Below are 12,397 nucleotides of genomic sequence, written 5' to 3'. Positions count from 1 at the left end.
TTGAAACATTAAATTTCATTAAAAGAAATAAACAATGGGCTTTGAAATTAAAGAGAGAGGAAGATAATTAAGAAAATGCAAGGAAAAAAAATTTATATTTTTTAAGCATTTATTTAAAAAAAATCCAAAATAAAGCATTTTGTCAAAAATAATTAAGAACTTTTATTCAAAATTGAGCACTTGGAAACAGGTTATTGAGGGGGGAAAAGCACTTTTAAAGACCCAGGAACTACTGAATATTCTAGAAATTATATAAAACAAATACAGGGGTGGAAAATCAAAAATTCATTTCTGTATCAGCTTTGTATTAGCAAAAATGCCAATTTTGTATCAGAACCAACAGTTTTGTGTCAGAAAAAAGTTTTGTATCCGGTGAATTCACGGTTTTGGAATAAATTTTTAATTTTGTACATTCACTACACAGTTCGAAGTAAATACAAAACATTTTCAGCAAAAAAAGTACATAAATAATTTTTAAAATCCAATGTAGTAGCAAAATTGTAATTAAAAAAAGTGTGCAAAAACTATTTTTAGTAAACGTATGATTAATTATAATGCATACCTAACTAGAATCTTATTTTAGTTCCGTGGTTATTTTCTAGAAGTTGATAAGAACAAATTATCGATCATGATATGTGTTTAAAGTGGTATTTTTCAATGCCAGAATTTGTTAAGCGGAAAAAATATGAACTCTCTTGAAAAGATGAAAAATTTGGCATTTGAATTTTTGGCAAACAACTAAAGAGTTGTTTCAATCATTTATCATATATTTGTTTATAGCATTACATGACACATACAACAACCAATGGATTTCAGTAAATAAAATTTTGAAAAAAATAAATAAATAAGCCTATAAAAGTTTCTCAAGTTTTAAAGACTTTCTCATCACTTAGATCTTTGAAGATTTTAAAAATCCTTAAAAAAGAAGCTAAAAGTGTTTCAAAATTTTAATTAACAACTACTGAAGAAATTATTTATCAACATTTATATAAAAAGAGAGCTTACTGATTCTTGTCAGGCAATAGATTAACATTACTTTCAATTCAATGAAGCAACATTTTCAGGAGTAACATTTCATTGGCTGAACAAAAAAAAATTAAAAGAAAAAAAAAAAAAGACCTGAACTGCACAAAATTTTCTTACTTAACATCGATAGTATCCACAGCAGAAAATTTATTGAATAAACTATATTTTGTTTTATAATTTATATGTAAGAGATGCAGGTATGCATGGCAGCCAGTAGATAATGTGCTAAAGAAACAACTTTTTTCAAAAATATTTTTAAGGAAATGGATGTTTGTATGTGCGGTACAGCTTAAATGCAGTTTATTTTCAGATTAATTTTAATATTTTTATGAAGTCTTAAGACACTTTTTCTACATATATTATAAAATTATAAGTAGGGAAATGTGAAGCAAAGTGAAATAGTTAAGAGAACTTACTTTTTTCAAACTGAACAAATTGGAAATGCGTGCTGAAAACTATAGTACATAAAGAAAGAACAGTGAATTTGAAAATAAAACCTTCATTGAAACATTTTTATTTATTTTTTTTTTATATTTTTTTTTATTTATTTATTTATTTATTTTTTTTGTACCTTCAAAAAAAGGTGGGAAAATTTCATTTCTTTTTTTTGCAGGGCAAAGTTAAAAAAGAATATTTTTTTCTAATAAAATATTTTCTATTTGATTGTTAAAGATATTAATGATCAAATAAATGAGTAAAATTAAAGAATAGAATGAGTGATTTAATGAAAAGGAAATGAAACAATAAACGGATAAATAAATAAGTTAATATATGAGAAAGAGTAAATGAAGGAATAAAAATGTGGATTAAAAAAAAACATAAGTAAATGAATGAATAAATAAGGGAATTAGTAAAAGGAAATAATGAATGAATACGTCAGTGATTTTATAAAGGATTGTATAAGTAATTCAAACAAACTATTTCACTCTGCACATCTGCTTTGCCTCGCATGCACTTGACTCACTGTGCAAAGTATTTAAAATATAAATAAGTATAATATTAAGCAAATAAATACTGCAACAAATATTAGTAGGTCTAAATTGTTAATTACAATGTTAAAACCAAGAACTTCCAAGAACTTTATCATTTAACAATGAAAAAATTTATGACTTACAACAAAATATTACGATATGAGTATCGATTTTTGAATATGGCTTACATTAACATATTCTTTGATTTTCAGATATATATATATATATATATATATATATATATATATGTATATATATATATATATATTTTGACTGAAGTAGACTACATTTGTTAGTACATAGTTAAAATATTACTAGATAGGTGGCGATAAAAGCAATAAAAGCAGAGTAAATATTTTCCCATTCCACTTTGACCAGCTATTTCACTTTTCTCTACATTCCTCCACATCTTAATTTTATTTAAAATGTAAAAAAAATTATAAAATTAGAAATAAAAAAAGGCAATTAAAAGTAACATAGCTGAAAATAACTTCCACTTTTTAAAATTGTTGAAAAATGTACAAGATGCAAAAGGATTGAAACTTAAGGCATAGCACGCAATTTTCGGCAAATATAAGCAATTCTTTCCTCCCTCTTTTACTTATGTTTCTTTTTAGCTTTCAATGACAAAAAATAAATGCAACAGCTATTTTTTTCCTCGTTGTAAATGTTTTTGGATAGTAAAATCTCTTTTTTTGTTGCAGAGTTTGGCGCAAAAATCGCGAATTCGGCCATTTTTAAACGACTTCAAAGGAGGTTTTGTATTTGTATACGGCTTTTTATGTATGTTCTCTGATTTCTCCAAGATGCCTGGACTGATTTGAAAAATTCTTTTTTTGTTTGAAAGGGTATACTATACTTTATGGATGGTCCCATGGTAATTTTGTCAGGATCTGATGAGGGGTCTCAGAAAAATCTAAGAAACTTTAAATTTCATACGTTCTGACTATGTAATTCAACTTGCGTCAGTCGAGCGATATGTCACAGGTCACGTGGTTTTACCGTGAATGGCGCATTTTCTTGATGGAGGGGTCTTGCCTTGAATAATATTTAATTCACACGCAATCGGCACGTTTGTTTTTCACGCCACCGCCTGTAAATTTTAATTATATTCTTACTGATGCATCAACTACTCATGTAGCAAATCAGTAAATTAAATGTGTTTTGCTACAAAACTAGTTTAATTATTAGTATTAATTTAATGTATATATGTTTTTTTGCTGATAAAAAACTTTATTTTGTCATTAAAGTTTTTCATTTTTTTAACACTTCAGTTTCTAAATACATTTAGTAATCAATTCAAGGGAAACTGAAGGCAAAAATCCCCCCTCCCCTCTTTGACAATTAAATTTTTATTCCTTAATAAATGTATATTGCAACTGATGTCCAATTTCTGAAGTTTGACAAGTATTCTAGATTTAATCTTTCAGGACACCGTCAGTTTAACTTACAGTTATGGCAACACTAATTAACAAACTAAGTCAGAATTTTTTATGTACTATGCTTCCCGATGACTAAAAGAGGCCTGGACCGATCAGGACAGTTCTTTTTCTGTTTGAAATGGTGCACTTCTCCCGGTTGTCTAATGGTCATCAAGTCCGGGTATGAGGGATTCTGAAGAAATCCAGGGAACTGTTCAAATTTCATACTCCCGCTTTGTTGTTTGTAAATTCATAGCCTATAACTTAGTGAAACAATCTAAACCTACTCAGTTTCATTAGGTAGTAGTTTATAGGAAGCTCCAACTTCGAAAGGTTATTAAAAATTAAGAGAGATCGTACATAAATAGTTAGGTATTAAAATAATTCCTTGTATAGTATTTTAAATCAATGTTTATTTTACGATTGAGTGTTTAGTTTAGTTGGTTTCTGTACTGGAATTGTAAAATAAATTTGATTTATAGGTTTGGGTACATATATAGGAAATCGTATATAAGTATGACCAATTAATTTTTTACTTTTTAGTTCATCTTTGTTTTTTGAAGTCGGTTCTTTTTTTATTTAAAAATAAATTTGTATCAGGTTGTATCAGAATTTGAAAATTGGCTCAGTTTGGTGCAGATTTTCCACCCCTGCGCCTGTGTGAATATAACGTGAATGCTAGAAACTTTACTGGAGAACAAGAAAATTTAATCACACACACACAACAGCAAAATTGAGGGAGAGCAATATGAACAATGGATCAGGCAACAGTTGTAATACTTATACTATTAATATTATTTACGTATCTTAAGAAAATAATTACAAAATGATAATTAAACAAGTGAACAAAAACAAGTTTTAAAGGGAAATAAAATTCTATGAATTATATACATACCAACAATCAAACGCTCTGTATCAGGAACAAGGTTTTTAAAAAGTCTTTTAAAATCATCACTCTTAGACTTGTACGTAGGATTTAACATCTACCAATAGAAAGAAAAATATTTGTATAAGAACATAAGTTTTATATGCAAAATTTTAATACACTAGCATAGTCAATGTGGAAGGTTAACACCTAAACCCTCATTGCTACACCCCTGATGAAACAAATATGCTTGATGAATGTGCTTAATTTACAGTTAAAAGCCTATTATCATACTCAACAGGGACAGTTCTTTAGAAAGTAACCGCCCCCCCCCCCCTCCCAAACAAAAAAAGATTATATATTTTTGAAGACAAAGGAATTCAACTTTTATTTTTTGTACCCAGAAAATAAATAACAATAATAATTATGGCAAATAAATAAAAAAATAAGTATACTTCCAAAATTTATGTGAAAAGCAAATATATTTTTGGAAAAAAAATTAGGACCAACTTTAAAACAGCAGCTAGAAACTTCTAAAATGTAAAAAATAATTTTATTCTTTGAACATCCAAAAATTATTGCAATTCGGCTCGTTAAATCGATGATAACTTTTTTAAATTTTAAAGATATCGAGTTGGAATTTTATTATGAGCTGCAAGATCGACTTGCGCTTTGGATTATGAAGGTTATAAACTGCTATCTTTCACGCATGCACAGTGAAAATTCAATTGCTATAAACATTCATATTTCTTCTAATTTTCAATGTTTTAACTTCAAATTTTATTCAACTGAAAATAAAAATAATGAAAAAAAAGTTAACAGATGGCAAAATTTTGCAAATAGTAGTTGCATACACGTGTTTCAAAGTTCCTTTTAACCTCAAAGCATGTATATGCAATTGTTCGCAGATTGTGTGCTTTATCAACATTGTTTTGTATTATTTTTACTAATGATAGTTCGTGCAAAAATTTATAAATTTCAAAATACTATTTGTTTCTAAAAACTGGCATAAAAAGGTGAGAATTAAAAGTGCAGGAAAATAAAACGCAATGGTACAACGAATTCGTCTTTTCTCATTTTTTGAGGATACCATGTGACCTCAAGTCATTAGCAGCTCTCCATTGATGCAATTGTCTCTGTCACTTGCTAAATGACTACCGGCGAGAAGAAACTTCCTTGGGGTGGTCTCCCAGTAGGGGTTTCTTTCTGCCCACTACCCCCGCATTTGTTAAGTGGGCCGGATTCGAGCAGTCTTGGATCTAAGCTACAAAGCCATTTTAGGGCGGACTAGTCTTAAGGAGTTTAAATTAGGGACCCTCAAGATCCTACTATGAGGTCAGTCAAATTTTGACAGACACATATATTTTTAAGAATACATGATTCTTCCATAATTTCAGAGTAGCGCGGACTTTGATAGGTTCCGCTATATCAAAATAAAATATTGTAACGGATCCGGTGCAACTTCCAACTTTCTTGAAAGGACGACACAGTTCTTGATTAAAAGCACAGGAAATTTATTTACACTATTGTACAGGAAAGATCGTCAACAACTGCTAAATTAATCATCAGCAATTAAGCAAATATCACACAACACCGTAAACTCCACGGTTACACACGTATTTACTTCCAAATACGAAAGACAACACAGCGAAATGCTTCGCAATAAACAGAGCTAATACACTCTCAGTACAAATTCTCAATCGAAACTGAACTTTTTATCATGCATAACGGCTTTTTATACACACCGAAAGAGATCTCTCAACTATTCCAGAAAATGCTACACCGTTCCACACTTTCTTATTTCTTTTCATTCACAAATCTTATCAATGAAAAAGATAGGGGTACATATACTTCAGCCGAATGTATAAGGGCTGTATACAGGGGCGGCATTTCAGCATTTCGTTTGGGGGGTCGAGTTTCTTGAACATGAAATTCCTCAGTACGGTATAAAATACATATTGGTTAACAAGAACTGATAATTAACTGGTTATGTTAAGAATAATTACGTTTGTAAAGAACCAATTAAAATTTTTGAGACCGAAGCTTTAAATTAATTTTGTTATAAGTTATCTCACAAAATATCTCGGTACTAGTTTTATTTTTTAGTAAAGTTTTAATCTGCTATTTTTGGAGTCAGGAAGAACAGAAAATTTTGTAACTATACTTAATCAATATCCAATGACTTAATTTATTGCCAGTATAGCTAAAGAGGAAGGTCTTGCTTTGCCTCATTGCGCTTCGAAGACAATTCTCTAACCTCCTGAGACACAAAAGTCAAAATTGGTTGACGTTCAGTTTTCCTATCACTTTCTGGTTGTGTGCGGAGTTTTTTACACCGATGAAGAGGCTCCATTATTGTAGCCTTGAAATAGCTATATGCAGTATTTTCGTAAAAATTCGTACTTTATTTACGTTGGTTTTTCAATTTAATCACGAAAGTCATCTTTCAAATTACTGACTTGATTGAAACAGTGGAAGCAAGAAAATTATGTTAAAAAGCACATTTCATTTAGATTCCTCTCTTTAAAATAACCAAGAAAGCTTTTTAAATGGGTTAGTATTTATTTTGTGTCATTAAAAAGTATAGTCACAATTCACAAAACAATTCCTCTTCCCTCATGCTATTACTTATAAGTGTAATACTTTCTTTGTCGCTTTCCATAACCGACCTACATAATATTGAACTTAAGACCAATAATAAATATATCTCATTAAATCCTGTCTCAATTTCTTGAGAAACGGAATTGATCAGTTTATTCAAATTATTGATTTAATATTTTGAATAAAACTTCATCTGGGTTTTGTCACCTCTTCTACATTGGCATACCGTAAAAACTGTTATGAAAAATTCTGTCACAAAGTTCCACACCTGGTTCAAGTATGCATTAATGCAAAAATTACTAAGAGTTTCAATTGTCAATCCAAGAATTAAGATTAGCGAACTAAAACTTTTATGATAGTATAAATAAAGTAAACAAAAAATTCAAACAAAGGCATACATATTAAAATGACATCAAATTTTTTATCAATGAAAAGGTCGTTTTGAAGTAATTCTTCCAGGGGCTTTTATAACTCTTGAAGACCATCTTGTGTCACTCAGAGATTGTCAAGTAAAGAGCCTCAAGATACATTTGTTGATGTGAAAGTATTTTTTGATGTGCATGTTTTTCAAAAATAACATCTTTACAAAAAGTTTCCATGAAAGCATATGATACACCGAGTTGCTAAAATGTGTTTCTAGTACATGGCATCAATGAACACTTATCAGCTAAACATTAAGTTATAATATGAGCACAAAAATTTATTTAAAATGACATGGAATTTACGCGTAAAAATTGCGCAGTCTCTACACTGTACGGGCATCTCATACAAGATGCACCATCATAATATAGATTACTCAATTTTGAAATATTTAACCCATGTGAAGAGATTACTTCTTTTAGTAACTTCATTTAGGCAAACACTTATCCTCCAGTTTTTTCTGTTCTGAAATTCAGGCAAATGATTTTCTAAGTTATCTAAATTGAATTTTCCCATTTTTTATTATTCTTAGTGAAAAATTTGGGGGTGCAACCGCCCCTTCTCGCACCCCCTATCTGCCGCCCCTGGCTGTATAGTCATTACGGGAAACTATTTACAGGTTACGTTACTACAATAATTACTATTTACAGAATTTGTAATATGTGTCTGCTTTAGGAATTATAACAAGCATAAGTAATCTAACCTGACCTTTTCGGCCAAACAAAAGTCGGAAACCTTGATATCTACCCTATAAAAAGAGAGAGAGAGATGCGTTTGCATTAATATTTTTTTTCCAGCTTCAGTAATAAAAGCATGGTATGGCAAAATTTGAAAAAAATGCCAGCTCTCCCTTTTTAACTAAACTGAAACAGGAAAAAAATCCTTTGTTTTATTATTTCTTTAAAATTAATTTAATCTTTTAAATTATTTTCTTTTGTTAAACCAAAAGTAGAGATAACCACCACCTGATTGAACAATGTATTTGGTATCTATTAAATAGCTTCTATTCTCCCATAGTGTACTAAATTAAATAACTTCAATTAGATGGTGCAGTCTGCATGGCACCCTTCTGAGGGTGACAACCGAAATTGATTTAAATGTATGTGAAAAGTTTTTACATATGAACTTTTTGCCGATTGGTAAACAACTTTTACTTTCATAATAGCTACATCGCTCGGCTTTGCATGGTCCACCTCAAAAATAAAAGTTATGTCAAGTGATGAGTGTTCAACAATCAGGTATGAACAAAAAACATAACATAATCAGTATAATTTTGCGGCAGATTTCCGAAAAACAACCAAAAAGTAAACATTTTAAATTCCCCGATTACAGGAGAAGCCTTTAAAACAAAACCCAGAATTTTATTTTCTCATATTCAAGACAAAAAATGGCAACAGATCTTTCGTCTCAATGATTTTCTACACGCTACAAATTTTAATAAAAGCACTATTGCGGAAAGTTGAGATGAAGCACTGAATAATAATATAACTGGAGAAAAGCCTTCAAAAAATAGGGATTTTATGTCAAAATCTAACTATCATAATTAATAATTTTTAATTGATGTCTCGGCTAATTATTATCGGAGGATTATGTTAAATATCCAAACATAAAGACGGGAAGATTACGAATCCATCGATACCTGATTTGATGGTCAGTTCACTGTCGTTTGGGAGAAGAAACATGGACATAGATGATTACAGATACATAGGTGCATACATAGATACAAATGCTCAGTTTTTAATTATATAAAATTTTATTTTGCCTATAAAATGGTTGAAATTTTGTGCAATACAAATTTTAGAGCATTCACTAAACAAGATTATGGTGTTTCTTTTTTGCTTTTTGATTCCTTTTTTCTCAGAAGTTGAGGATAAGGTATGGTGGGGGGGGGGGGAGGGAGGTCTTGTTACCTACTTAATGAGGACTTCAAGAGAAAAATTGAATAAACTTGAACTAAAAGTGATCAGTTTTTCGGAAAACCCGAAAATACGTAAGCTGAATTTGCCTTAAAATAAGCAAAGATGTGCTGTAATTTTTCTTCAAATGTTAAACATAAAACGTATTTTCTGAAATACTACTGGCTGCAGAAAGGTGCTTACTAGATTTTGGCAGTAGGTCCCTAATGGGGCTTTCTGCGGACCTAGTATAAATGAATTTTTGATCTTTACTTTCTGTTGTATTTTTCCCACATACTCATAGATCTATTTAAGCCTTGCAATTTCAGAGAGATATTCACAAGCCCAACGTGCAGATAGTAACAACAAAAGAGTTAGAAGGAAAAGCTTTTAAACTTGTAATCTAGGAAAACCACAAAAATCTGTATTGTTTGAAAAGTTTTTCAGACTTGAAATTAATTTACTAACTTCCTTAACAATTAATTACTCCAATTACTATTTTTCATTTTTTGTTTTTGGCAATAATTAAAAAACTTGTCCCATCAACCAACAACAGAGCAAGTATAATGAAAGCTAATAAAACAGTCGAGGAATAATGTACCGTATTACCCCGCATTATCCAGTATGCCAGAAAAAAGCAAGGTTGACCAGCATGCTGGAAAGTTTGAATTTTCGGGCATGCCGAATAATTTGAGGTATATTTTGCAACAAAACCAAAGTAAATTTCCCCATTCAGTTCCAATCAGAAAGCAAACCACTGTAAGGAATAAATAAATAAATCCCGAAAGTAACCTTCTATCAAACAAATGTGTATTGCATACAATATGTGCTTGTTATTTATGGTAAGGCCCTATGGTAACTCCAGTTATAGAGGTCCTAATTTATGGTAGGTCATTATTAATGGATTTAATTATATGCAAAAAAGTAATCAATTCAGAAGCAATCATCGTTACTGCCATTTGTTCATGTTTTTCGAACTAAATTAGTTTAGGTTCCTTTTAGAGAGGTAAGTTTAATTTTTATTTACTGAATAGCTATATTAAATTCTTCAGCAATGGTTTAGGGGTGGTAACGTGCTGCTTAAATGGTTACTTACTTAGTTTTAATTTAACTTTTTTATAAAATTATTCGTTATTAAACAATACTTTTCTTGTTAAAATAACAAATAACATTGTTAGTAAATATTTTTTCAAAATTAAACTGCCTATTAATACTATTAAGATATGTACAGAACTTATATTCATTTTTAAGCCGAACATATATATTTTTTATATTAGTATTATTATTTTTTTTCCTAACCTCGATTTTTCCGGCATGTCAGAAAAGACCAGGCAAGTGCTGTTGAAAATCTGGGGAGCCCCGAATTTTGCGGCATGACGGATAATGCGGGGTAATACGGTAATAATTGACAAAAGGGGAAATTAATAGGACTCAGGAACAATACTTACACTGTACCATGATGATTTCTTCTTTTCTTTCTTTTCAATGCTTCGCGCTTTTTCAGATCTACTGACATCTGACTTTGAAGCATGTGTTTCAGGTGTTTTCTGAAGGCCTATATCAACAGACTTCCCAGATTCTGATGATCTGCTTAAGTTATCAGGAAACAAGGAACTTTCTAAGCTAGCTGAACCAGGTGATGCATTACATGGACCATCTGCGACTGATTGATTGTCAACTGTTTTCTCACATGAGTCTTCTTTAGAACTATGCGAATTGTTAAAAGAAAGATTTGAGCTGTTAGCAGAACTCAGAACAACAGATGGTGTAGGTGATTGAGCATTTTTCACATCAGAACCTTTAGAAAAACTTTCTTTGTCAGAGCTTGCACTAGAGGTTGTATTTCTGAAAATAAACAGATTTTTAGTTATTGTTTAAATTACAGGTGCATAAAATACTGAGTTGGTATTCGGTACACTGCATATTCGGCAGATAAACCAAATATTCGGTTTGGTTTGGCCGGATACTTTAATATCCCACTAAGCCCAAAGCAGAATACTTTAGGATGTTCTGCAACGTAAAATCGTTTGACCGAAATTGTTCTGCAAGTACTTCAAGCATTGTACCCGAAAAAACGTGATATTTTCTACAAATTGGGGTGCCAAAAATCAAAAACTTTTTTTTAAAACTGGACTGTTGCTATTTATTTCTGTGGAAATGAGATATTTCTGGAAACATCACAGCTTTCAACCAAATAACTAATTAAAGGGCACTGAATTTGGAAAATTAGTTGATCATAAAAACTATAAAATCAAAAAAACTTTAACAAAGTGTCAAACCTAAACCAATTGAGATTCTCCAAAAATAGTTTATTTGCTTTCTAAAATGCACAGAAAGAGCAAAGATACAAAATTTATAAAAATCAGAACCTAGGTGACAAACCATTTTCTTTTTTTTAAATTTTACATGGCATGAAGGAGCAATTAAAATAATGTTTCTAAATCAATAAAGTACTAAAATATTTAAAAAATGAATCGAGTTTGGATTTCATATAAAAGAACACTTTAAAACTCTAAATAATTGAAATATTTTCTGGAAGCAAAGGGATTGAAATCTCAAACAAGACACGTAATTTCCAGCGATGAACTTGGTTCAATAATGGCTTGTTTCCGAAACATACGTTTATGGCCGAAATCGCAGTGGATGAAGATCGATTGGGAAAGTCCTACAAAGGACTACTTGAATTCAACATTCGAGCTTTCCACCAAATTATCGTAATTTGCGAGAATTTTAGATTTTCTTAAAATTTAAAGAAATCTGCAGAATTTCTGCAAAATTGAAATCTGCAGAATTTCTGCATATTTCTATCTGTGAGTTGGAAGATATTTGTAGAAAATTTGCAGTTTCTACAAATTTTCAGCATGGCGGTTTCTGCAGATTTTCTGCATGGCGGTTTCTGCAGAAATTTCATGTCTGCAGAAAATTTATCACTTTTCCTCTCAGATTTGAACAGAATTGTTCTGCAGCTCAGGCATCTGTTCTGCGACGTACGTCGCAAATTTAGTAGTATTCTGCTTTGGGGCGCCACTAATAGTAAACAAATTTAAATGTTTGATAATTGGTAAGCAAACAATTTTCTTGTACAATGAAGGAACATTATAGTATAGTACCATAGTACAATTAATACAAATTGTTGCTAACTAATTTTATCACATTCAAAGTAATTTTAATGCAAGACAAAATGCCTCTATGTTATTT

The 12,397-nt window shown here is 30.5% G+C and overlaps 1 protein-coding gene across 1 annotated transcript in view; it reads right to left on the bottom strand.

Moving 5' to 3' along the window:
* The window catches only part of LOC129224890 (protein Aster-B-like), a 57,502-nt gene that overhangs the window by 30,891 nt on the left and 14,214 nt on the right, over positions 1–12,397 (bottom strand). Inside the window, exons 3-4 of the mRNA XM_054859439.1 lie at positions 10,648–11,044; positions 4,314–4,401 (exon numbers count right to left, since the gene is read on the bottom strand). Coding sequence (XP_054715414.1) covers positions 4,314–4,401 — 88 coding nt within the window. The 5' untranslated portion in view covers positions 10,648–11,044. The remainder of the gene's footprint in view (positions 1–4,313; positions 4,402–10,647; positions 11,045–12,397) is intronic.

Source organism: Uloborus diversus, chromosome 1, assembly GCF_026930045.1.
Source record: "Uloborus diversus isolate 005 chromosome 1, Udiv.v.3.1, whole genome shotgun sequence".
In the NCBI taxonomy this organism is placed as follows: domain Eukaryota; kingdom Metazoa; phylum Arthropoda; class Arachnida; order Araneae; family Uloboridae; genus Uloborus; species Uloborus diversus.
The sequence above is the reverse complement of the archived record's forward strand: the minus strand, read 5'-3'. Positions and strand labels throughout refer to the sequence as shown.